Source organism: Nerophis ophidion, linkage group LG06 (genome assembly GCF_033978795.1).
Source record: "Nerophis ophidion isolate RoL-2023_Sa linkage group LG06, RoL_Noph_v1.0, whole genome shotgun sequence".
Classification (NCBI taxonomy): Eukaryota; Metazoa; Chordata; class Actinopteri; order Syngnathiformes; family Syngnathidae; genus Nerophis; species Nerophis ophidion.
This window is the reverse complement of record NC_084616.1, coordinates 33,161,419-33,186,340: the sequence shown is the minus strand read 5'-3', so window position 1 is coordinate 33,186,340 and position 24,922 is coordinate 33,161,419. Positions and strand designations below refer to the sequence as shown.

General features: G+C 41.5%; 1 protein-coding gene across 1 annotated transcript in view; it reads left to right on the top strand.

Moving 5' to 3' along the window:
- LOC133554548 (adenylate cyclase type 6-like) overlaps nt 1–24,922 on the top strand; it is a 118,034-nt gene that overhangs the window by 57,288 nt on the left and 35,824 nt on the right. Inside the window, exons 4-5 of the mRNA XM_061903466.1 lie at nt 22,118–22,267; nt 22,619–22,740. Coding sequence (XP_061759450.1) covers nt 22,118–22,267; nt 22,619–22,740 — 272 coding nt within the window. The remainder of the gene's footprint in view (nt 1–22,117; nt 22,268–22,618; nt 22,741–24,922) is intronic.

The window sequence follows — 24,922 nt, the reverse complement described above, 5'->3', positions numbered from 1 at the left end:
TCGCCATTTGCTAAATACTCTTCCGACTGGGCTCTAAGGCCAGAGCAAACCTCCGGCCCACCTGTTTATCACGGTGACGTCACTCCGTTAACGCCTTAACGCCCCCCGATGACGTCACGGAATAATTTTTTTTTTAAGACTATATCTCTCAGCCATTTTCTAATGACTTGTACATTAATAATACTTTCAGACACCTTCAGGACATTTTTATTGATTCTAGTCATCCCCAGTTTATTGTTGATTTTCAAGCTCAGCCTCTCATTACTTTGGCCTCACCCCCATGGCTCAAGCCCCGCCCAATCCTCAGCCTATTTCACGTTCTGCTCCTACTTTTCCTGATTTTGAAACTGATTTAGAGAAATATAGTTCTGCTTGGATGGATGTGTGGTACAGGAGAGCACTGACTGAACTGGAGCTGGAGGAGCAATGTTTTGCTGCTCAGAACAATCCTCTCTCTGTACAAACTAATGGGGTGAAGTCTACCCCCCTCCTGACCTCCCACCACCCACCCTTAGGGTCAATTGCTGACTATAAGGAGGGCGTCTGGGATCCGCCTCTTGAGGGGGGGGGGGGGGGGGGGGGCTAGTGCTGGTAGCTGTGCCGCGGCGGTAGTGCTGGTAGCTGTGCTGCGGAGGTAGTGCTGGTAGCTGTGCTGCGGGGGTAGCACAGCTTCGACCCACTAAGCCGCAACGTCCTGCTAGACCTCCTCCACTGGTTTTCCTGCCCGCCAAGCCGAAACCACCCGTTAGACCTCCTCCACCGGTTTTCCGGCCCGCCAAACCGCGGCCCGCTAGACCTCCTCCACCAGTTTTTCGACCCGCTAAGTCGTAACCTCCTGCGCGTCCTCCTCCATCGGTGTTCCGGCCTGTCAAACCGCGGCCCGCTAGACCACCTCCACCTGCACCACAGCTAGCTGCACCACGGCTAGCACCTGTAGCTAGTCCAATTCTTAGTCCTTGGCCAAGCCCAAGTCTTAGTCCTTGCTCGACTCCTGGTCCGATTCCTGGTCCGATTCCTGGTCCGACTTGCAGACCGACTCCTGGTCTGATTTGTAGACCGACTTGTAGACCGACTCCTGGTCCGAGTCCTGGTCTGAGCCCTGGTCCAAGTCCTGGTCCTAGTCCTGGTCCTAGCCCGAGTCCTTGTCTTAGTCCTTGTCCCAGTCCCAGTCTTAGTGTTAGTCCAAGTCCATGTCTCAGTTCTTGTCCTAGTCGTAGTCACAGCCCAAGTCATAGTCGTAGTCGTAGTCCTGACCCTTGCCTGGTTCTCAGACCAGCACCTGACCCTTGACTGGTTCTCACACCAGCACCTGACCCTTCCCTGGTTCTCACACCAGCACCTGACCCTTACCTGGAGCCCAGTCCAGCCCCTGCTTGGAGGCTGGAGCCCACTCCAGCACCTGCTCCGAGGATGGAGCCAACTCCAGCACCTGACCCTTGCCTTGTTCTCACACCAGCACCTGACCCTTATCTGGATCCCACTCAGCACCTGCTCTAAGGCTTGAGCCCACACCAGTGCCTGCTCTTCGGCTGGTACCAGTACCTGCACCTGCTCCTCGGCCGGCATCAGCACCTGCTCCTCGACCGGCACAAGCACCTGCTCCTCGGCCGGCACCATTACCTGTTCCTCGACCGGCACCAGAACCTGCTCCTCGGCCGGTACCAGTACTTGCTCCTCGGCTGTCACCTTCATCGTCTCCTGCATCAGGGCCTGTTTCGGCTGCAGCCCCCGCACCTTCATCTGCTGCTTCCAGTCCCGCTCCGACGCATCCACCTCCACGTCGGCCATGGGTGTGGCCCTACCCTGGGCGTCCTCCTCGCTGGACGCATCCATCTCCACGTCGGCCACGGATGTGGCCTTTACGAGGTCGCCCGCCAAGACTTATGCGGCAGCGGTGTTCCATCCGCCTCCGCCACCTGTCGTGTCCTCGGTGGATTCGGGGACACAGGACCTGGCGACCCTCCACCATGCCTTCCCTCCTCCCTCCCGTCACTTTTGGACTGTCTTGTTGTGGGACATCTGGGATCTGTCCCTGAAGGAGGGGGTACTGTTATGATTTTGGACTCTTCCGTTTCCTGGTTTGTGCACTTCCTTCTTTTGTCTGGTTACCTTGGTTTCACATTTGTCCCACCTGCTCTTGTTTTTACGCACACCTGGGTTTGATTAATTGCTTAAGCCTGTTTTCTACCTCAGTTCCTCCTGGATGGTTTGTTTGCTACTTGCAACACGCACATTGGTTCCTGTTTTTGTATCCACTATTGCTAAGTTTCGCCTTGGCTTTGCGTGCGCTCTGCACGTCTATTTTTGGACTCTGTTCTCGTTGCTAAATGTTAGCCCAGCTCTCCGTGCGTTCGGTACGCCTTTTCTTTGTCATTTTGTATCAGTGTTCTTTTATGTTTGTATTAAATCAAATCTTACCTGCAATTCCTGCCTGTCTTGGTCCTCGTGCATCCCTGGGGTGACAACGCGCATCCACAATGCGTCACCAACGCGTCAGGAAATGTGTATGTAATCAAACAAAACATCTGTCAACTGACAACTGTCACAAGGGCATGACAAAAACAATAATAATAATAAAACTGCATTTTGTAACAAAATAAATAACACCCAAAAAAACGGACTAAATTTCTTAACCACAATTGATGTGCCTGTTTTGTTAAGAGTAGCGCCAATTTTAAAGTACATGAAACTGTCACCTGAAAAGTGCAGACATTTAGGTTTAGGTTTAGGTTTATTGGTCCCCGTTGGGGAAATTCATTTTCACTGCCGTACATTTAAACATATAGACAATACACATCACAAAACAAAAATAACAAAAAGACATCATACATGACCAACACATTTACAGGCTTTATCAGACGGGTCGGCCGGGCCTGCTGTTAATGGCGGCTATAGCTGCAGGTATAAGGCTTTTCCTGAGGCGGGCCCTCCGGAATTTGATGGTTCTGTACCTGCGCCCTGATGGTAGTGGGATTATGTATTTGTGTAGTGGGTGAATGATATCCTGGACTATTGTGTTTGCCAGTCGAGTGATGGACCTGTGGTTTAAATCTGAAATGTTGGGTGTGGGTAGGCCGATGATTTTAGCTACTATGTTTGTAATACGTGTGAGTTTGGTACGGTTGGTTACAGAAAGCATGGTGAAAAAACATGTGGAACAGTACAGAAGGATGGGTTGAACAATGCTTTGGTATTTGTATTATGGTGATGAGCCGCAGCTGAAAAAAGTTAACTTATTTGGAAGGACGATGCAGAAGGCACATGCACTTACTCTGCAACAGAAGTGCATACAGGCGATGTTGAGATGCTATTGCTAGGCAGAAGGTATGTGCAGACGCTGTCTGAGCATAACAAAACAGTAATCGCCATTCCAAGCATTTTTCAACAGAGTATGTTTTCTTATTTCATTATAGCGAATCTGCGAATCACATTATTTTATGAGGCACTTTTTACTAAATGTATTCATTCTTTCCCATTTTGTCAGAACAAACATGTAATGCATGCAATTGCATGCATTTTCAACATTAATATCATCTAATAATGCAACAAATACTACATTATCATACATTCCAAGCATATCTTTTGTTACAATAAAGATAAATATTTAAATTTCTTCTTGATTTATGATTTCAAAGTAAGTCATCCATCCAATTGTATACTATAAAAAATAGATTTTACGGTTGAAAAAAGGGTCACATTCTGGCTCAACCGCCAGAATGTTACTGCAGAAAAAATATGGTACCGTTTTTCCATTTACAGTAATACGCCGTAAAAGCAACAACTGTAATTTTTACAGTAAGAAATAATTTTTACCATTAAAAAACTGTGGTACCGTTTTTTGTTTTTTTTATTTACAGTAATATACCTCCCAAAACGCCATAAAATTTACAGTCAAATTCTGACGAGTGAGCTGCCAAGTATTTACTGTAAGATCCACAGATGTATTTTTACAATGTACGCTAAAAAAAATATACATAATGACTGAGTAATCCCATTTTTAGGCAGCTCCTCAGACATTTATATTGAAAAATTATCTAAAGTTACAAAGGGCACTCTGAAGACAACCATAACTGCAATGTGGCCCTCATTGACTCACATGCTCGAAATGTTCAAATGAAATCGACATAAATGAGTACATCGAGCAGTGGAAGTGTGGCTATTTGTACTATTAAGTACGTATCTCCTGCTATTGAAATGAAATGTTTAAAACATTTTTTTTTTAAATAAGACTATAAATAATTATGTAGATGTGCTGTGAGCAATAAAAAGTACGATCAATAGAACGCGATAGTATCATGTTTATATACGTATACATTACTCACTTCTTAGATATACTGTACATATACAAACCCCTTTTCCATATGAGTTGGGAAATTGTGTTACATGTAAATATAAACGGAATACAATGATTTGAAAAACATTTTCAACCCATATTTAGTTGAATATACTACAAAGACAACATATTTGATGTTCAAACTGATAAACATTTTTTTTTTTGCAAATAATCATTAACTTAATAATTTGATGCCAGCAACACGAGAAAAGAAGTTGGGAAAGGCGGCAAATAATACTGATATAGTTGAGGAATGTTCATCAAACACTTATTTGGAACATCCCACAGGTGTGCGGGCTAATTGGGAACAAGTGGGTGTCATGATTGGGTATAAAAAACTGCTTCTCAAAAAATGCTCAGTCTTTCACAAGAAAAGATGGGGCGAGGTACACCCCTTTGTCCACAACTGTGTGAGCAAATAGTCAAACAGTTTAAGAACAACGTTACTCAAAGTGCAATTGCAATAAATTTAGGGATTTCAACATCTACGGTCCACAATATCTGGAGAATATCTGGAGAAATCACTCGACGTAAGTGGCATGGCCGGAAACCAACATTGAATGACCGTGACCTTCGATCCCTCAGACGGCACTGTATCAAAAACCAACGTCAATCTCTAAAGGATATCACCACATGGGCTCAGGAACACTTCAGAAAACCACTGTCACTAAATACAGTTGATCGCTACATCTGTAAGTGCAAGTTAAAGCTCTACTATGCAAAGCAAAAGCCATTTATCAACAACATCCAGAAACGCCGCCGGCTTCTCTGGGCCCGAGATCATCTAAGATGGACTGAAGTAAAGTGGAAAAGTGTTCTGTGGTCTGATGAGTCCACATTTCAAATTTTTCTTGGAAATATTAGACAGCGTGTCATCCGGACCAAAAAGGAAGCGAACCATCCAGACTGTTATCGACGCAAAGTTCAAAAGCCAGCATCTGTGATGGTATGGGGGTGCATTAGTGCCCAAGTCATGGATAACTTACACATCTATGAAGGCACCATTAATGCTGAATGGTACATACAGGTTTTGGAACAACATATGTTGCCATTTAAGCGCCGTATTTTCCATGGACGCCCCTGCTTATTTCAGCAAGACAATGCCAAGCCACATTCAGCACGTGTTACAACAGCGTGGCTTTGTAAAAAAAGAGTGCGGTTACTTTCCTGGCCCGCCTCCAGTCCAGACCTGTGTCCCATCGAAAATGTGTGGCGCATTATGAAGCGTTAAATACGACAGCGGAGACCCCGGACTGTTGAACGACTGAAGCTCTACATAAAACAAGAATGGGAAATAATTCCACTCTCAATGCTTCAATAATTAGTTTCCTCAGTTACCAAACGTTTGTTGAGTGTTGTTAAAAGAATAGGTGATGTAACACAGTGGTGAACATGCCCTTTCCCAACTACTTTGGCACGTGTTGCAGCCATGAAATTCTAAGTTAATTATTATTGGCAACAAAAAAAAAAGTTTATGAGTTTAACCATCAAATATCTTGTCTTTGTAGTGCATTCAACTGAATATGGGTTGAAAAGGATTTGCAAATCAATGTATTCCGTTTATATTTACATCTAACACAATTTCCCAACTCAAATGGAAACGGGGTTTTTATACACATATATATATATATATATATATATATATATATATGTATATATACATATATATATATATATATATATATATATATATATACATATATATATATATATATACATATATATATATATATATATATATATATATATATATATATATATATATATATATATATATATATATATATATATATATATATATATATATATATATATATATGCTTACTTGCTTATGGTTGTCCATCGAGTCCGATGACGACATCCACTTCTATCGGTGAGTTCGTTGGTGGCTGAATAGCCCTATCCTGGATGCACAGATCCTACTGCAGGTAGGGCATGTAAATGTGGTGGTGGAAACGGCAACTGTAGGTGTATTCCTCCTGAGTCTTTTCTCCTGTCTCCTGGCTGTCCTATCCTCTTCCAACAGCCGGTTGCCATCCTGGCACAACTGACGCCAGGTGTTACGATCAGCAGCCACACCCTCCAGGGCCTCAGGTCTGATTTTACACTTCCTTAGTGCAGTTTTCAGCTGGTCTTTATATCGTTTTTTCTGCCCTCCAGCAGAGCGACGACCATGGTGTAGCTGGCCGTATAGCACTTTGCGAGGCAGGCGATCTGAGGGCATCCTTACTACGTGGCCCAGCCATCGTAGTTGGTGCAGGGTGATCATGGCCTCAATACTCCTGCAGTTGGTTTTTGAGAGTATTTCAGAATGAGGCACACGATCACACCATGTAATCCCCAGGATGCGCTGTAAGCAACGTATGTGGAACTGCTCTAGGGCCTTGATGTGGCGGGTGTAGGTTACCCAGGCTTCACAGCTGTAGAGGAGGGTAGTGAGGCAGATGGCTTGATAGACAGAGACCTTTGTGTGGAGATGGAGGTTCTTGTTTTGGAAGACCCGACGCCTGAGTCTCCCAAAAGCTGCCGCAGCCTGCTTAATCCTGTTCTGGACCTCACTATCAACAGTGTTGTCACTAGAAAGAATGCTCCCCAGGTATTTGAAGGATTGAACGACTGCTATTTGTTCTCCAGAAACAGTGAAGACAGGAGATGTAGATGGCTTGTTGGAGCTCCACTGGCAGACTACTTCCGTCTTGCTGGTGTTGACGGTCAGTCCCATCCTGCCGTACGCTCTCACCGCAGCAGCAAGAACAGACTGGAGGTCTTGTGGGCTGTGAGATACAAGAACACAGTCATCTGCGTACTGCAACTCAACAATTCTCTCCCTTTGCAGTTTGGTGGTAGCCTGAAGCCTCCTGATATTAAAGAGGTTGCCATCTCGACGAAAGTCCACTGTCACACCGCTCCTGTCCTCAATCTCCTTGTGGAGAAGCTTGGTAAAACATAGCAAGAAGATGTTGAAAAGCACTGGTGCTAGTACACACCCCTGCCTTACTCCTGTATGTACGGGGAAGGGGGCAGACTCTTGACCTCCTATGGTCACTCGAGCAGTCATTCCATCATGAAACTGACGGAGGATGTTAACAAACTTAATGGGACAGCCACACCTGAGGAGGACTTCCCATAAAAGTTCCCTCTGAACCGTGTCGAAGGCTTTGGAGAGGTCGACAAAGGCCATGAAAAGGTCTTGGTGTTGTTCCCTACATTTTTCCTGCAGCTGTCTAGCTGTGAAAATCATGTCCACTGTGCTCCTACTCTTTCTAAACCCGCACTGTGATTCAGGCAGAATCGACTCAGTGATGTTATTAATCAGCCTCTGGAGCATCACTTTTGCCAGAACTTTACCGGCAACAGCAAGGAGTGAAATGCCCCTACTGTTGCCACAGACAGCCTTGTCACCCTTGTTCTTGTAGATAGTGACTACATTGGCGTCTCTCCATTGTTGTGGGACATTCTCTTCAGCCCAGACTTGTGTGATGTACCGGTGCAATGTTCTTGTGCAGAAGTATCCTCCTTGCTTCAGCAGTTCAGCCGGGATGTTGTCATTACCGGGGGATTTGTTGTTTTTGAGGGAGCGGGTAGCTGATCGGACCTCCAGGAAGGTTGGGGGCTCGTCCAGATTGTGCATGACAGGAAATGTAGGCAGTTCATCCAGAACAGTGGGGTCTGCATCAGATTCCTGATTCAACAGGGTGCTAAAGTGTTCCGCCCATCTCAGCAAGATGCTAGATTGGTCTTTCAAGGTACACAGGCCGTCTGCTGTTTTCAGGGGAGTGATGCAGCGGTTTGTTGGGCCGTAGGTTTTCTTGACAGCATTGTAGAAGTTGTGCATGTCATTTTTATCGGCAAAGGTTTGGATCTCATGTGCCTTTTTTCTCCACCACTCATTCTGCATCCTTCTAACAGCCCTTTGCACCTCTCCTCGAGCTCTCCGCCATTTCTGCCTGGCGCTACTGGATGAAGGGTTCTCTAGGGTTGCCCTGTGTGCCCTGTGCATATCCTTCAACAGGACATGGATGGTGTCCGAGTTTTCATCAAACCAGTCTTGGTGGTACTTGCTCTTGAAGCCGATTGTTTGGGCTGCTGCCTCATAGATAGCCGAGCTGATAGAGTTCCAGTTCTGGTCAATAGAGTTCTCAGAAGAGTTCAAGGAAGACTCCACCTCCCCAAGTTTTTCAGCCAGGGAGCGGCGAAAGTCATTTCTTAGGTCAGGGTTTTCCAGGCGGGCGCAGTCTAGCTTCTTCCTTTTGGGTCTTTGCCGTCTCAAGGGGGGGCGCACTTGCATGTGGACATTGGCCATAATCAGATGATGATCTGTCCAGCACTCTGCACCTCTCATGGCACGGGTGGTGAGGACATCTTTGATGTCACTACGCCTCACTATGATATAGTCTATGAGGTGCCAATGTTTAGAACGAGGGTGCATCCATGAAGTCTTATATTTAGCCTTCTGCTGGAAGATGGTGTTGGTTATGGTTAGGTTATGCTCTGAGCAGAGAGTAAACAATCTCATCCCATTTGAGTTAACCTGACCAACTCCACGTTTGCCAAGTACTCCACTCCATATCCTGCTGTTCTGTCCCACTCGGGCATTAAAATCCCCAAGCAAGAAAATCTTGTCATTCTTGGGGATCCGGCAGAGAGCCTCATCAAGTGACTGGTAGAAGGAATCCTTGACCCCACTCTCAGATGGTAGGGTTGGTGCATAGGCACTGAGAATTGTGGCGTAGCGATTCCTGACCAGGGGGATACGGAGGGTCATTAGTCGCTCACTAATGCCGACAGGTGTTTCAATGAGTCTTGGCAGCAGGGTGTTTTTGATGGCCAGTCCTACACCATGCAGATGTTGTCCTCCTGAGGGGTAGCCTTTCCAGAAGAATGTGTAGCCCATACCTTTCTCAGTTAGAGAGCCTTCATCCAGGATCCTGGTCTCACTCAGGGCTGCAATGTCAATGTTGTAGCGATTCAGCTCTGCAGCAACCAAGGCAGTTCTCCTGTGAGGTCTGTCAGAAGTGCCGTACGTGTCCAGGAGAGTCCTTACATTCCATGTTGCCAGTTTCAAGTTGCATGATTTTCTATTTTATAATAAAAATATATATATATACACATACACACACAAACCAAATATATATGTGTATATATATATATATATATATATATATATATATATATATATATATATGTATATATATATATATATATATATATATATATATATACATATACACACAAATATATATATATATATATATATATATATTATGGATCACAATGTGGTAAGAAAGGGATGGAAAGGAAAGGTAGGAAAGAAGGTGATAGAGGAAGGAGAAGAAAAAAGAAAAAAACACAAACTGTATGCACAATTTTTACATTTGAACAATCGTATTATGTATTTGTGCGTGCATATATGTGTCTGTGTGTGTGTGGGTGTGTGTGTGTATTGTCAAGGTTTATGTGGTTTATCTGTTGTACAGTGCTTAATACCGGAGTAGAGCGGAATATACGTTAGGTCAGGAGAAAACACAAGGGGCTATATAATCCCTACAGGCCTGTTTTGCATGCTTGTAGGGATGTTATAGCCTCTTGTGTTTTTTCCTAACCTAACGTGTATATATATATATATATATATATATATATATATATATATATATATATATATATATATATTGCTTAACATCAAGTACTATGATTTTGACGGAGACTCTAGGGTCCTTTCTTGTGTTTCTTTATCTCAAGATCGATTTCGTTTTTTTTTTTTTCCTCTCTATTTTAAATGGACAAAGTGAATGTGGAAAGCGTAGACATAATAAACTTTTAACTTCAGCCTCTATCTTTTTGGTCAGGGAATGTAAACCGATACTTTCATTTGTTTATCTGCTATGCACTTGAAGTGCACCGTTTACATGAACTGATGACCAAATTAAAAAAAAAAAATAGATAAACGCTGCGGTAACTGCCTAATTGTTTTGATAGCAGCTAAGCCGGCATGTCGCCAGAGCGGCAATAGTGTGTGCACGTGATCATTTCAGTGTAGAGCAGATACACAGAGGATTGATATATTGCTTGTATGGCCTGCTGACAACAATGTTTTTTTTCCAAAAATCTTGCCCTGGTTTGATTCTTTTTTGAATGGATTTTACTGTGGGGGGCAAAATGTGAATGAGTCTTTTTATTTTTTGTAGTTGCACAATCTATGAAATGCTTGGTTGCACCTTGCAACTCTATAAAAGCTGGCCCCTAAACCAGCCCGACAGTAAAGGCATCAAGCATTCTCCATCATCTTGACATCAAGGAGGAGGAAAAACTTATTTTTCTTTCTTATTGCATCCAAACCTGGCCTGACAGAATTAATTTTTTATATATATATATATATATATATATATATATATATATATATATATATATATACAAACCCCATTTCCATATGAGTTGGGAAATTGTGTTAGATGTAAATAGAAACTGAATTCAATGATTTGCAAATTCTTTTCAACCCATATTCAGTTGAATGCACTACAAAGACAAGATATTTTATATTCAAACTCATTAACTTAATTTTTTTTTTGCAAATAATTATTGACCTAGAATTTCATGGCTGCAACACGTGCCAAAGTAGTTGGGAAAGGGCATGTTCACCACTGTGTTACATCACCTTTTCTTTTAACAACACTCAATAAACATTTGTGAACTGAGGAAACTAATTGTTAAAGCTTTGAAAGTGGAATTCTTTCCCATTCTTGTTATATGTAGAGCTTCAGTCGTTCAACCACTGTCGTATTTAACGCTTCATAATGCGCCACACATTTTCGATAGGAGACAGGTCTGGACTGCAGGCGGGACAGGAAAGTACCCGCACTCTTTTTTTACGAAGCCACGCTGTTGTAATACATACTAAATGTGGCTTGGCATTGTCTTGCTGAAGTAAGCAGGGACAGTGGTTTTCTGAAGTGTTCCTGAGCTCATGTGGTGATATCCTTTAGAGATTGGCGTCGGTTTTTGATACAGTGCCGTCTGAAGGATCAAAGGTCACGGTCATTCAATGTTGGTTTCCAGCCATGCCGCTTACGTGGAGTGATTTCTCCAGATTCTCTGAACCTTTTGATGATATTATGGACCATAGATGTTAAAATCCCTAAATTTCTTGCAATTTTACTTTGAGAAACGTTGTTCTAAAAGGGGAACATTATCACAATTTCAAAAGGGTTAAAAACCATAAAAATCAGTTCCCAGTGGCTTGTTGTATTATTTGAACATCCCTAAATAAAGCTTTAAAGTGCCTTATTTTCGCTAACTTCGAAACCACTACCCATTTCCCTGTGACGTCATACAGGGCTGCCAATACAAACAACATGGCGGTTACCACAGCAAGATATAGCGACATTAGCTCGGATTCAGACTCGGATTTCAGCGGCTTAAGCGATTCAACAGATTACGCATGTATTGAAACAGATGGTCGGAGTATGGAGGCAGATTGCGAAAACGAAATTGAAGAAGAAATTGAAGCTATTGAGCGAATAGCTATTGACGCTATTCGGCCATAGCGTGGGTGTACCTAATAAAGTGGCCCATAGCAAGGCTGCCTTATTAGCATCGCCGGTAAAATGTGCAGACCAAACGATCAGGACTTTCGCATTTTGTGACACAAGAGCAACTTAAATCCGTCGATTGGTAAGTGTTTGTTTCGCATTAAATGTGGGTATCTAGTTTCAAATGTACATACAGCTAGCGTGAATAGCATTTTAACATCGATTAGCGTAGCATGTTAGCATCGATTAGCTGGCAGTCATGCCGTGACCAAATATGTCTGATTAGCACATAAGTCAACAACATCAACAAAACTCACCTTTGTGATTTCGTTGACTTAATCGTTGCAAATGCATCTGCAGGTTATCCATACATCTCTGTGCCATGTCTGTCTTAGCATCGCCGGTAAAATGTGCAGACACTCTGGCAAATTCAATAGGGGTCTGGCGGAAGATTTCTTGCCAGTGGTGCAACTTGAATCCATCCTGTTAGTGTTGTTACACCCTCCGACAACACACCGACGAGGCATGATGTCTCCAAGGTTCCAAAAAATAGTCGAAAAAACGGAAAATAACAGAGCTGAGACCCGGTGTTTGTAATGTGAAAATGAATATGGCGGGTGTATTACCTCGGTGACGTCACGTTCTGACGTCATTGCTAAAAGACCGATAAACAGAAAGGCATTTAATTTGCCAAAATTCACCCATTTAGAGTTCGGAAATCGGTTAAAAAATACATGGTCTTTTTTCTGCAACATCAAGGTATATATTGACGCTTGCATAGGTTTGGTGATAATGTTCCCCTTTAAACTGTTTGACTATTTGCTCACACCATACTTGCCAACCCTCCCGGATTTTCCGGTAGACTCCCGAAATTCAGCGCCTCTCCTGAAAACCTCCCGGGGCAAATTTTCTCCCGAAAATCTCGCGAAATCCAGGCAGAGCTGGAGGCCACGCCCCCTCCAGCTCCATGCGGACCTGAGTGACGTGCCGACAGCCTGTTTTCACGTCCGCTTTCCCACAATATAAAAAGCGAGCCTGCCCAATGACGCTATGCTGTAACTGTAGAATGATCGAGGGCGAGTTCTTGGTTTCTTATGTGGGTTTATTGTTAGGCAGTTTCATTAACCTCCTCCCAGCGTGGTAAAACAACACACAACAGCAGTCCGTTTTCGTCTACTGAAAAGCAGTTTGTCTGCCGTAAACAGCAATGTTGTGACACTCTTAAACAGGACAATACTGCCATCCACTGTACATGCATATGGTTAGAAAAACAAGGATGGACAATTCAACCCTTAACTCAACAATGAGTAGATGAGTGTTATGTGTGTGTAAATGTGTAAATAAATGAACACTAAATTTCAAGTATTTATTATATATATATAGCTAGAATTCACTGAAAGACAAGTATTTCTTTCTTTCTTAGTTTATTTCGAACATGAACACATTTACAATACAATACGGACAATTTAATACCACCTCCAATCACATCATGTCCGAAAAGGAGTAGGAAGAAGCAAAGCTTATTTAATCCTACCCCTTTCCCACGTCAGAGCGCCCACAAATATATACATTCATTTACTGACCTTTTTATAGTAAAATAGTAAAATGACATCCCTGAATGAGTAATACAACAGTTCTGTAACATGTAATTAATTAATTCAGTCATTACCAACATACTGAGATGAAGAATATCTTATTTTCAATAAGGTTGAAAGTGTTTTTCATAATTATTCTTCTTTGTACTTTGTAAGCGCTATTAATTTGAACAGCCTCCTAAACTGGATCATATCAGTACAATGTTTAACATCTTTATTTAATCCATTCCATCATGTAATTCCACATACTGAAATGCTAAAGGATTTAAGTGTTGTACGTGCATACAAATTTTTTAAATTAGAATTTCCTCTAAGGTTATATTTCTCCTCTTTAGTTGAGAAGAATTGTTGTACATTCTTTGGTAGCAGGTTATAATTTGCTTTGTACATCATTTTAGCTGTTTGCAATTTTACCAAATCATCGAGCTTTAATATTTTTGACTCAATAAATAAAGGGTTTGTATGTTCTCCATATCCAACATAATGTATAATTCTAATTGATCTTTTTTGGAACACAGTTAACAAATGTAGCGCACATTTGTAGTTATTTCCCCATATTTCTGCACAATAACTCAGATATGGTAACTCTAGCGAGCAGTAGAGAATATAAAGTGATTTTTGGCCCAGGACGTATTTTGCTTTATTTATTATTGAAATATTTTTTGCCACCTTATGTTTTATGTTTTGTATTTGAGATTTCCAGTTCATTTTATCATCTATTATTACTCCCAAAAACCTGGTTTCTATTACCCTTTCAATATCTACTCCGTCTATTTGTATTCGTGTCTGATGCTCTTTTCTACTGTTACCAAATAGCATTATTTTAGTTTTACTGAGATTCAAAGGTAGTCTGTTTTTATCAAACCATTTTTTTAATTGGTTCATTTCTTCCGTTATTATTTGTATTATCTTCTGTGTGTTCTCTCCTGAACAGAAAGCAGTTGTGTCGTCTGCAAATAAAACTAACTTCACGTCCTTTGTATCTTTACAAATGTCGTTTATATAAAGATTAAACAATCTTGGTCCCAGTATTGATCCCTGGGGTACACCACAAGATATATCCAACCGTGTTGACATGTTTTCACCCATCTTCACATATTGCTTCTTGTTGGTTAAATAGCTTCTTATCCAGTTCAATACCAAACCTCTGATGCCATATCGTTCTAGTTTTTGTATTAAAATATCATGATTAATTGTGTCAAATGCTTTTGTTAAATCCATGAATACTGCGGCTGCACATTCTGTATCGTCTATTGCATTGGTAATTTCCTCTGTTATTTTGATTAATGCTATTGATGTTGAGATATTTGCTCTAAATCCAAATTGGTTCTCCACGAGCGTCCAACTTTTGTTGATAAATTTATCTAATCGGCTATTGAATAGTTTTTCCATGATTTTGGAGAACTGTGGAAGTAATGAAACTGGTCTGTAGTTAGTGAACTGCTGTATGTTTCCATTCTTATGAATTGGTACAACTTGTGCAATTTTCATTTTGTCAGGGAATTTGCCGGTTAGAAATGATACGTTACTGATATATGTCAGAGGTTCCGAAATGTCTTCTATAACCTTTTTTATTGTTACCATATCTATTCCATGACAGTCGGTTGAGGTCTTAGATTTACAATCTTTTTAAATTTTGATTACTTTTTCTTTTGTCACCTTCTTAAGAAACATGGAATTGGGCTTTCTGTCTATGAGCTCACTCAAGTTCTCAACTGACCCATCATCTGCATTTGGAATTCTTTGTTCCAGATTTTTTCGGATATTAACAAAGTAATCATTAAAATGTTCAACTATTTGGTTCATATTGTCATTTTTTGTATTTCCATCTGGAAAGTACTGGGGGTAATGTTTTTTAGCACCATTTTAATGATGCTATTTAGGATGCCCCATGTTGCTCTCATGTTGTTTCTGTTCTTGTTTAATAATTGACTGTAGTATTCCCTCTTAGATGTTCGTAGTATACCAGTTAACTTGTTTTTTATATTTCTTATACTTATTTTCTGCCTTTATAGATCTCTGTGTTATAAATGTTTGATATAATGTGTTTTTTTTGTGACAAGCATTTCTCAGTCCTTTTGTCATCCATGGTTGGTTGTTTTTCTTTTTCTTCTTACTAAGTTCTTTCCAAGGAAACAGGGTTTGTATATACTGTATAAAAAAAAAAAAAAAAAATAAATTAAAAAAAAATATATATATATATATGTATATATATATATATATATATATATATATATGAATATATATATATATATATATATATTATAATCAATCAATCAATGGATTGATTGATATATATCAATCAGTCAATCAATGATTATTTATATAGCCCTAAATCACTAATGTATTGCTGCATCTTGTGTCTATTCACCTAATAAAAAAGGTCGGTAACACTTTAGTATGGGGAACATACTCACCATTAATTAGTTGCTTATCAAATATAATGGAGACTTAATTTAGAGTTATTTGGACACTAGGGGAACATATAAGGGTTAGGGTTAGAGTTATGGTTAGTGTTGGGGTTGAGGTTGGGGTTAGGGTTACTAACAAGCAATAGGGGTTAGGGTTAGTTAACTCTTAGTTAAAGGCTTATAGGTTGTATAATAAGGCCATGCAGAATAAGGCATTAATAAGTACTTAATAATGACTAGTTAAGAGCCAATATGTTACTAATTAACATGTTAATAAGCAACTAATTAAAGGTGATTATTTGATCCCCTTACTAAAGTGTTACCGAAAGGTCTTTTGCGGCTGAGAACCAACCCCCCGTTGTCACATCGTGGCTGCCTTGTTGTGGCAACAAGTGGCGACTTCTTGTGTGTACAGTGTAAATGTTTTTTGTCAGACTCTGTTCCCAGCTTCTTTCACGGCTTAGTCCGGAAGTGTTTGGAATCCTTCTGGATTTAATTTCATTCACATTTTCACGGATAAATATGCGTGCATTTATTGTACGCTAATCTGCAGTCACGTGCCCTGGGTGCCGAACACAAACACACACACACACACACACTGAGTTTTGCAGCAGTGCAGTTGTTTGTTACATGTGTGGGTACTGTGACAGTCTGAAACAGTTCTTTCCATTTAGCCCTAAGATGTCCTATTCAGACGTATTGAAAAGTGTCCTTTATGTGTATGCTTGCATGTCTTTTTCTCATTATTGATGATCTGATCTTCAGAGGAAACACTCTGTGCTCCGGTCGTAGGTCAAGTGACTTTCCCAGGCTGGAGTGTGTTTCTGTGCACAGTATGTGTGTGTTTACGTACTGTACGGGTGTGTTTGAGAGGGGAAGTCCACAGCTCAGGGCTCCGTTTCTGATGTTCAGGCTTTGGCTGTGAATGGGTAAAGGGGAATCACTAACAGACATCCATCCAAAAACACAGCAGAGGCTAAAAGCAGCACGGCGGAGGAATGCGTTTGAGGTCGATGGCCCCCACAAGGCAAACTGTCACAGATAATGCTGTTGTCATCTTCAACAATATTGGCCTGTTTCTAACGCTAAAACTCATTTGTTACACTTTTGAACGGATTATATTTCTGTCACACTGCACTAAAATTGCGTCCACTCCCCTCAACATTCTGGCTATGTGCACGCACGTTAATGTTATGACCATCTAGGGAATCTAAAGTTTCAGAAAGGCCATGTTTCTCCGCAAACTTATCTTTGGTTCGGTCAGTGTCTGACATGTTGTTTTCCATAGTTACAACTATGCGGTGAAATCATGCAACATTCAACAATTACTTGAACCTCCCTTCTAAATGGTAGTAATGAATTAGAAGTATTATTTCCAGTCAGTAAGTGAGATTATGTTCTTTTATACAGTCCAATCAGATCCAGCACAAGAGCTGTGTTGCAAAACGTTGTTATATGTTGAATTGAAAGATGTCTCGTTTTAAAAAATTGAGATGGGTAATACTTGTATAGTGCTTTTCTACCTTCTGCCATGTCTGGGATCATGTTTCGTTTAAGTTATGTTCTGTTTGGTTTTTGGACTCTTTTGAGTTCCTGCTTTTTCACTCCCTTGTCTTGTTTCAATGGTTACCCATTAGTTTCACCTGTCATGTCACGCACCTGATTTGTTTTGACTCACGCACCTGTCCAATCACCACAGTATTATTTAAGCCACAGTTGCCAAGTAGTCAACCTGGCGACATCGCCCTCTATCACCTTCTACACACCCATGCCTTCCATGCCGATGATCCATGTTACTTTCTTGTTCCAAGTAAGTTTTTTCGTTAGTCATGCGATAGATTTAAAGTTTTGTTTTCATGTCCATAGTTTACGTTATAGAAATAGTTTTGTTTTCATAGCCAAGTTTGTTCTCCGCCTTGTGCGCACCTTCTGTTTGTTCCTTTTTGTAGTAGAATTAAAAGATGTCTTTACCTTCACGCCGTGTATGCTCCAATCGCTTTGCACCACGGGAAAACAATCCACACCACAGTCCTCGTTTTGACATCTTCAAGGTTTTCAAAGTGCTTTGACACTATTTCCACATTCACCCATTCACACACTCATTCACACACTGGTGGCAGGCGCTGCCATGCAAGGCCCTAACCAGATCCCATCAGGAGCGAGGGTAAAATGTCTTGCTCAAGGACACAACGGACGTGACAAGGTTGGTAGTAGGTGGGGATTGAACCAGGAACCTTCAGGTTGCAGGTACGGCCAAGCTCCCAAAAGCGCCACACCGTCCCCAATATAAGATAATCAATCAACCCTCACCCAATAAACGCATAATGGCTGTTCAAAACTTAGTTTTTTTGGAATAATCTGTGATAAAATCACTTGGTAACGCTTTAGTATGGGGAACATATTCACCATTAATTAGTTGCTTATTAACATGAACATTAGTAACATATTGGCTCTTAATTAGTCATTAATAAGTTATTATTAATGCATTATTATGCATGGTCTTATTATATAAACAGTAAGCCATTAACTAAGAGTCTTTCCTCAATAACCTAAGAATTATTGCTTATTAGTATTCTAACCCTAACCCCTAACTCCAAACCTAACCCTAACCCTTATATATTCCCTTAGTGTTCAAATAACACTAAATTAAGTTTTTGTTACTTAGAATATGTTCCCCATACTAAAGCGTTACCAATCACTTATATAAAAACATGAGAAAAAAACCTGAAGCAGGTGTTTAGATTTAATTCATCCCTCTTACAAAGGGCTGTCCAAACTTGTTCCACTTTACTGAAAAGTCAAAGTATGCAGGGAGCTATTTTCATATATTTTCTTATTTTGTGAAAAAAAAAACTGTGCTGAATACAGACATTATATTTGTGTGAAGACACAATTTTGGGCCAGCTTTTGTGTTATAGGTCAGTGGTCCCCAACCACCGTGTCGTACCGGTCTGTGACACATTTGCTACTGGGTCGCACAGAAACATATGTTCTAAACTACCGCATTTTCTCTGGCTTATCTTTCCCCTGCCCCACTTAACACACCAATAAGCTTGTTAATAAAGGCATGCACCTGGGGATAGGTTGATTGGCAACACTAAATTGGCCCTAGTGTGTGAATGTGAGTGTGAATGTTGTCTGTCTATCTGTGTTGGCCCTGCGATGAGATGGCGACTTGTCCAGGGTGTAGCCCGCCTTCCGCCAGAATGCAGCTGAGATAGGCTCCACCACCCCCCGTAACCCCAAAAGGGAAAAGCGGTAGAAAACGGATGGATGGATAGACTCCTTTGTAATAGTACATGGGACAATGCACATTAATAGACATATAAAATGTTAGTGGCCCAGATTGTAGCCAAAGGCTAATTTTTCATTCTCATTTTTTGGCTGTCTTTATCTGCCACACGTAGAAAGCCGGTCGGTGAAAATGAATGCATAAATGAATGCACTAAACCCGTCCCAGGTGTAAAAAAAAAGGTTGGGAAACCCAGTTATAAGTGACAAAATATTATTATTCCTGCGATGAGGTGGCAACTTGTCCAGGGTGTACCCTGCCTTCGGCCAGATTATAGCTGAGATAGGCACCCCAAAGGGAACAAGCTGTAGAAATGGATGGATGGAATATTATTATTAATAACTTTTTAAAAAAAGTTTTTTTTTTCTTTTTTTTTGCCCATCTTTTTAAAAAAACATCATCAGTCAATCAAAGTGTATTTGCATCGCCCTTTATCACAAGTGTCTCAAAGGGCTGCACAAGCCACAGCGACATCCTCGGCTCAGATCCTACATTAGGGCAAGAAAAAAATCAACCCAATGGGATACAAAGCGAAACCTTGGAGGGGACTGCAGAAGTGGGGACCCCACCCCTGGGCGACCGGTGCAATGGATGTCGAGTGGGTCTAGTTAGTTGTGCAAGAGTCCAGTCCATAGTGGGGCCAGCAGGGGATCATCTTAAGTGGAGACAAGTCAGAAGTGCAGAGACGTCCCTTACTGATGCACAGATGAGCGGTCCACCCTGGGTCCCGACTTTGAACAGCTAGCGTATTATCCGTGGTCACCTAATAACCTCGCCACACAGGAGAGAGGGGCAGAGCAGAAAAGAGATGGCAGATCAACTGGTCTAAAAGGGGGTCCGAATAGAAACCGTTCTATAGCACGCATACTTTTTTTGGGCTTTGGGAATCACTAATAAGCCGAAGTTCTTAGAATGCAAATTTCTGGCCGGGACATATGGTACAATACAATCTTAAGTGCACAGGAAGCCAGTGCAGGTGAGCCAGTATAGACGTAATATGATCAAACTTTCATGTTTTTCTGTTGTTTTTTCACCCAAAATATGTTAATCCTCTAAGAATATGATAATAATACTAATAATAATGATAACCTACTCAGTGACCTAGTGGTTAGAGTGTCCACCCTGAGATCGGTAGGTCGTGAGTTCAAACCCCGGCCGAGTCATACCAAAGACTATAAAAATGGGACCCATTTCCTCCCTGTTTGGCACTCAGCATTAAGGGTTGGAATTGGGGGTTAAATCACCATAAAGGGGTGATGAAGGGTGATGGGTCAAATGCTGAGAGTAATTTCGCCACATCTAGTATGTGTGTGACAATCATTGGTAGTTTAACTTTAACTTAACAATAGTAATATAATTACAAGTTTGTAACTGCACAACTTAGTGTGTAAAAAATCCTGCCTGTAAGAAAACAAATGTTTAGTTATACTTTTACCAATTATTACTATGGATAATTAATTTATGGTTAAATAGTATTTAATTTTGTATTTTTTTATAAAAAAAATGTTAATAACTTTTGTTAAATTTTTAATTGAATTATATTTTTCGGGGGCTTTTAATACTCAAATCAAGGGTGTGCAAACTTTGCCCACCAAGTACCGCATAGTGAAAAGCCATGGGCTTGCATGGACTGTAAACACCGTGTATGGTGGGGGTGATGTACTGCCGACGTCGACTCGGGCTGTTGTGAATCAGTGAAAAAATACTTTGAAGTCCGCCTCAATCCCACCTACACATCTTCCAATGAGGAAGCAGTGCCGGAGGAATTTCTGGTGGGCTCTACTATTTCTGGGGCTGAGGTTGCCGAGGTAGTTAAAAAGCCCCTCGGTGGCCGGGCCCAGGGGGTGGATGAGATCCGCCCGAGTTCCTTAAGGCTCTGGATGCTGTGGGGCTGTCTTGGTTGACAAGACTCTGCTGCATTGCGTGGATATCGGGGACGGTGCCTCTTGATTGACAAACTGGCATAGTGGTTCCTCTATTTAAAAAGGGAAACCTTAGGGTGTGTTCCAATTACCGTGGGATCACACTCCTCAGCCTTCCCGTTAAGGTCTATTCAGGTGTACTGGAGAGGAGGCAATGTCAGATAGTCAAACCTCGGATAGCAGTGTGGTTTTTGTTCTGGTCGTGGAACTGTGGACCAACTCTATTCTCTCGACAGGATTATTGAGGGTGCATGGGAGCGTGCACAACCAGTCTACTTGTGTTTTGTGGACTCGGAGAAGGCATTCGACCGTGTACCTTGGGAAGTCCTGTGGAGAGTGCTCAGAGAGTATGGGGGATCGGACTGCCTGATTGTGACGGTTCGCTCCCTGTATGATCAGTGTCAGAGCTTGGTCCGCGTCGGACCCCTTTCCAGTGAGGGTTGAATATCGCCAGTGCTGCCCTTTTTCGCCAATTTTGTTCACAACAGAATTTCTAAGCGCAGTCAGAGCTTTGAGGGGATCTGGTTTGATGACTGCAGGATTAAGTCTCATATTTTTGCAGATGATGTGGTCTTGCTGGCTTCATCTGACCAGGATTTTCAGCTCTCACTGGAATAATTCGCCGCTGAGTGTGAAGCAACTGGGATGAAAATCAGCACTTCCAAGTCCGAGTGCATGGTTCTCGCCCGGAGAAGGGTGATGTGCCATCTGCACATTGGGGAGGAGATCCTTTTCCAAGTTGAAGAGTTGAAGTACAATAATCAGGACAATAATCCAAGCACTGACTTAATAGAATTAACAAAGCTGGTTAAAGTATTGTGTCAGCTTCCCATCTGTGTCTAAAGCTATGGGGAATGTCTTCCAGTCGTCATACAATTGTTTACATAATTGTTACATGCGGAACAAACCACAAGCCAACGTCACCATCCTCCAATCCGTCGCCCTTGTTCGTATGTTTATTGATCTGACACAAACCCGGCAGAGTTCACCATTTTCCCACGTTGTGACATTTCCCTGTCGTCTGCTGCATATTTTCAGATAACAGCCAACGTTGTCATCTTCATTTGCACTAACATGATCGGGGTCTGTACCCACTACCCCGCTGAGGTCTCCCAGAGACAAGCCTTCCAGGAGACCAGAGGCTATATTCAGGCCAGAATTCACCTGCAGAGGGAAAACCAGCAGCAGGTACACAGACACACACACACACACACACACACACAGACAGCACTTATTGGAGGTAATGACACAGGGGCCATCTGTTGGGAGAATGCATGCAAAAGAGCCACACATGCTGTCTCAATGTTCCTGTCTCATTTGTTTGTCTCAGTTTTCCGAGGTCAACAATATGTTTCGAAGTGTAACACGTATCCCCGCTCTTGACTAACACATTCCCACGCAGATGCCAACCATGCAGCGTGACTCATTACACACATTCTAACTGCGGAAACGTGACTAAATTAATGGACTCTCACAGTTGGGCTTTCTTTAATTTGATTCTCTTCTCTCTCTCTCTCTCTCTCTCTCTCGTTCTCTCAGGAGCGCCTACTACTGTCAGTGCTGCCAAGGCATGTTGCCATGGAGATGAAGGCTGATATCAATGCCAAGAAGGAAGATATGATGTTCCACAAGATCTACATCCAAAAACATGACAATGTTAGGTAAAGCCGGCGCGCGCATGCACACACACACACACGTACAAAATAGGTCGAAGATCTTGTCGACTTTGCTGTCACATGGTGTCGCCCATGGCACTGACCTCACTGACTGATGTGTCAGTTACACAGTCACTCCAGCAGCTATTTCCCTGACAGCATGTATTATGCATGTCCTTGTTTATCAACACTGACAGCACCGTGGTTTCTCCTGCAAATTATTGGAGCCGGTCCTCAAGTTTGCGCGCCCGCTGCTTTGGCCCTCACCCCATGGGAGTGGAAATAACTCAGCCCTTACAAGCCGCGGCAAATCTCCACCCATTAGTTGACCATGTATCCCCCTGTTGGGGCATTTAATGATGCTGTGGCGATTGGAGGTAAGGAACAAAGAAAACAAGGGAGAATGGCCTCTATCCGGTGAAAAGTGAAAAGTGCTACATAAATATAATTCACTTCACTTGTTATATTTTACACTTACATGTTGCGGTTGATAGCCTCAACCCTATATTAATTTGTCGTTATTTGTTCTTTATGAATAAATGATTTGATTAAGAGTTTTAAAATGCTCTCATTGGTGTTAATTTTTAATCTATCACAAGATTCAATTAATAATAATACAAAAATCTAATTACAGGATGTTATTAGTAATTTACTCATCTTCCTCAACTAATGTACTAACATCGTGTGGTTTATTATACAACAAAACTTGTGAATTTGGAATCATTCCATTAATCAGACATGAAGTTAAAAGGGGATACATATTATTTCAGCATATTCTTGTGCGCCCAGAAAACATGTCCCCATGCAGTTATAAGTAGAACACGAAATGTAGATTATCCCCCCAAAAAATTGTGGGGGGATAGAAATGTCACAGGTTACATTACAACAACATCTCTGACAATAAAGGCACGTACATAACAATCCACATTTTCTATCATTGCCATCACTAATAAGCATCGTAAGTACGTAGTGTCCAAACACGGTAGTGTTGCCTCTACTCTCCTATCTTACACGGTACATAGCTCCCTCCCCTTTGAAGTCATGCGCGCTCTCGCCCAGGGGGTACAAATAATTGCTATGGTGACATCCCTTTAGAACAGCAACTTCTTTCATTGAACAATTTCAGCTCATTTTTATATTTAGCAAACTCATCTCGCGGGCCGGAAAAAAACCTATCCGGCCCGCCGGCCGTACGTTTGACACCCCTGCTCTAGAGGAAAAAGGGCTATATAAATGTAATTCAATCACAACAGTTAATTATTAGAATGTAAAACAGCAGTAAACAAATGGTTGTTAAAAATGGACACTGCATGCCTCACCACATACTCTCACAATTGGCATGTGTATGCTAAGAACTACAATTTTCTGCATGTGGACATTTGTGTTTGGTGTAGTTCTTTGTCAGTTACAGATTATTTGCCCTGTTATGCAAAACATAAATGGTCGCTGGGTACCATATCTGAGTTATTGTGTAGACACAAACAACTGAGCTTATTTAGCTGACAGTGTTACAGGTCAATTAGGATAATAATAATGTTGGTTATTAACAACATTCAAAGCCTTAATTTATTGAATGAAAAAGGAGTGTCACACCTGGACATGGATTGGTTTTGCTTCTTCCACGCAAAGGATGATTGGCACGTGCTAGACGAGAGTGTAAGTACATATTTGTTTATTTAAACACTATAATAAAAAATAAACAAACTAAGGGCGCTCACAAGGAGGTACAAAACTTGGCTACAAAAATACAAACAGGAAAACAAAAACCCTTGCACGATGGCATGAATGAACTACGGACATAAACAAAACGACTTCGCACAAAAGCATTAAGCTATGAACTATATACAACAACTTACATGACATGGACTTATGGACGAGGGCATGAAGGAGATGCAGCAAGGATAGGGTGCGTGAAGGGATGAAGGCAAAGTTCCCAGACTGATGGACAGAAAGTAAAAACCTTAAATACTGGCTGTGGTAATTAGTAACAGGTGTGAGAGCTGAGGGACGGGGTGTGAAAAGGTGGTAACTAATGAGTTACTATGGAAACAAACAAAACCAGGAAGTGGAAAACGTGACTGAATGTCTAAAAGTCTAAACATAACATGATCAAACATAAGACCTGTTTCACAGGCATGACAAGGAGAAATACAACCTTAGGAAAAAAATCAAACTTAAAACATTTGTA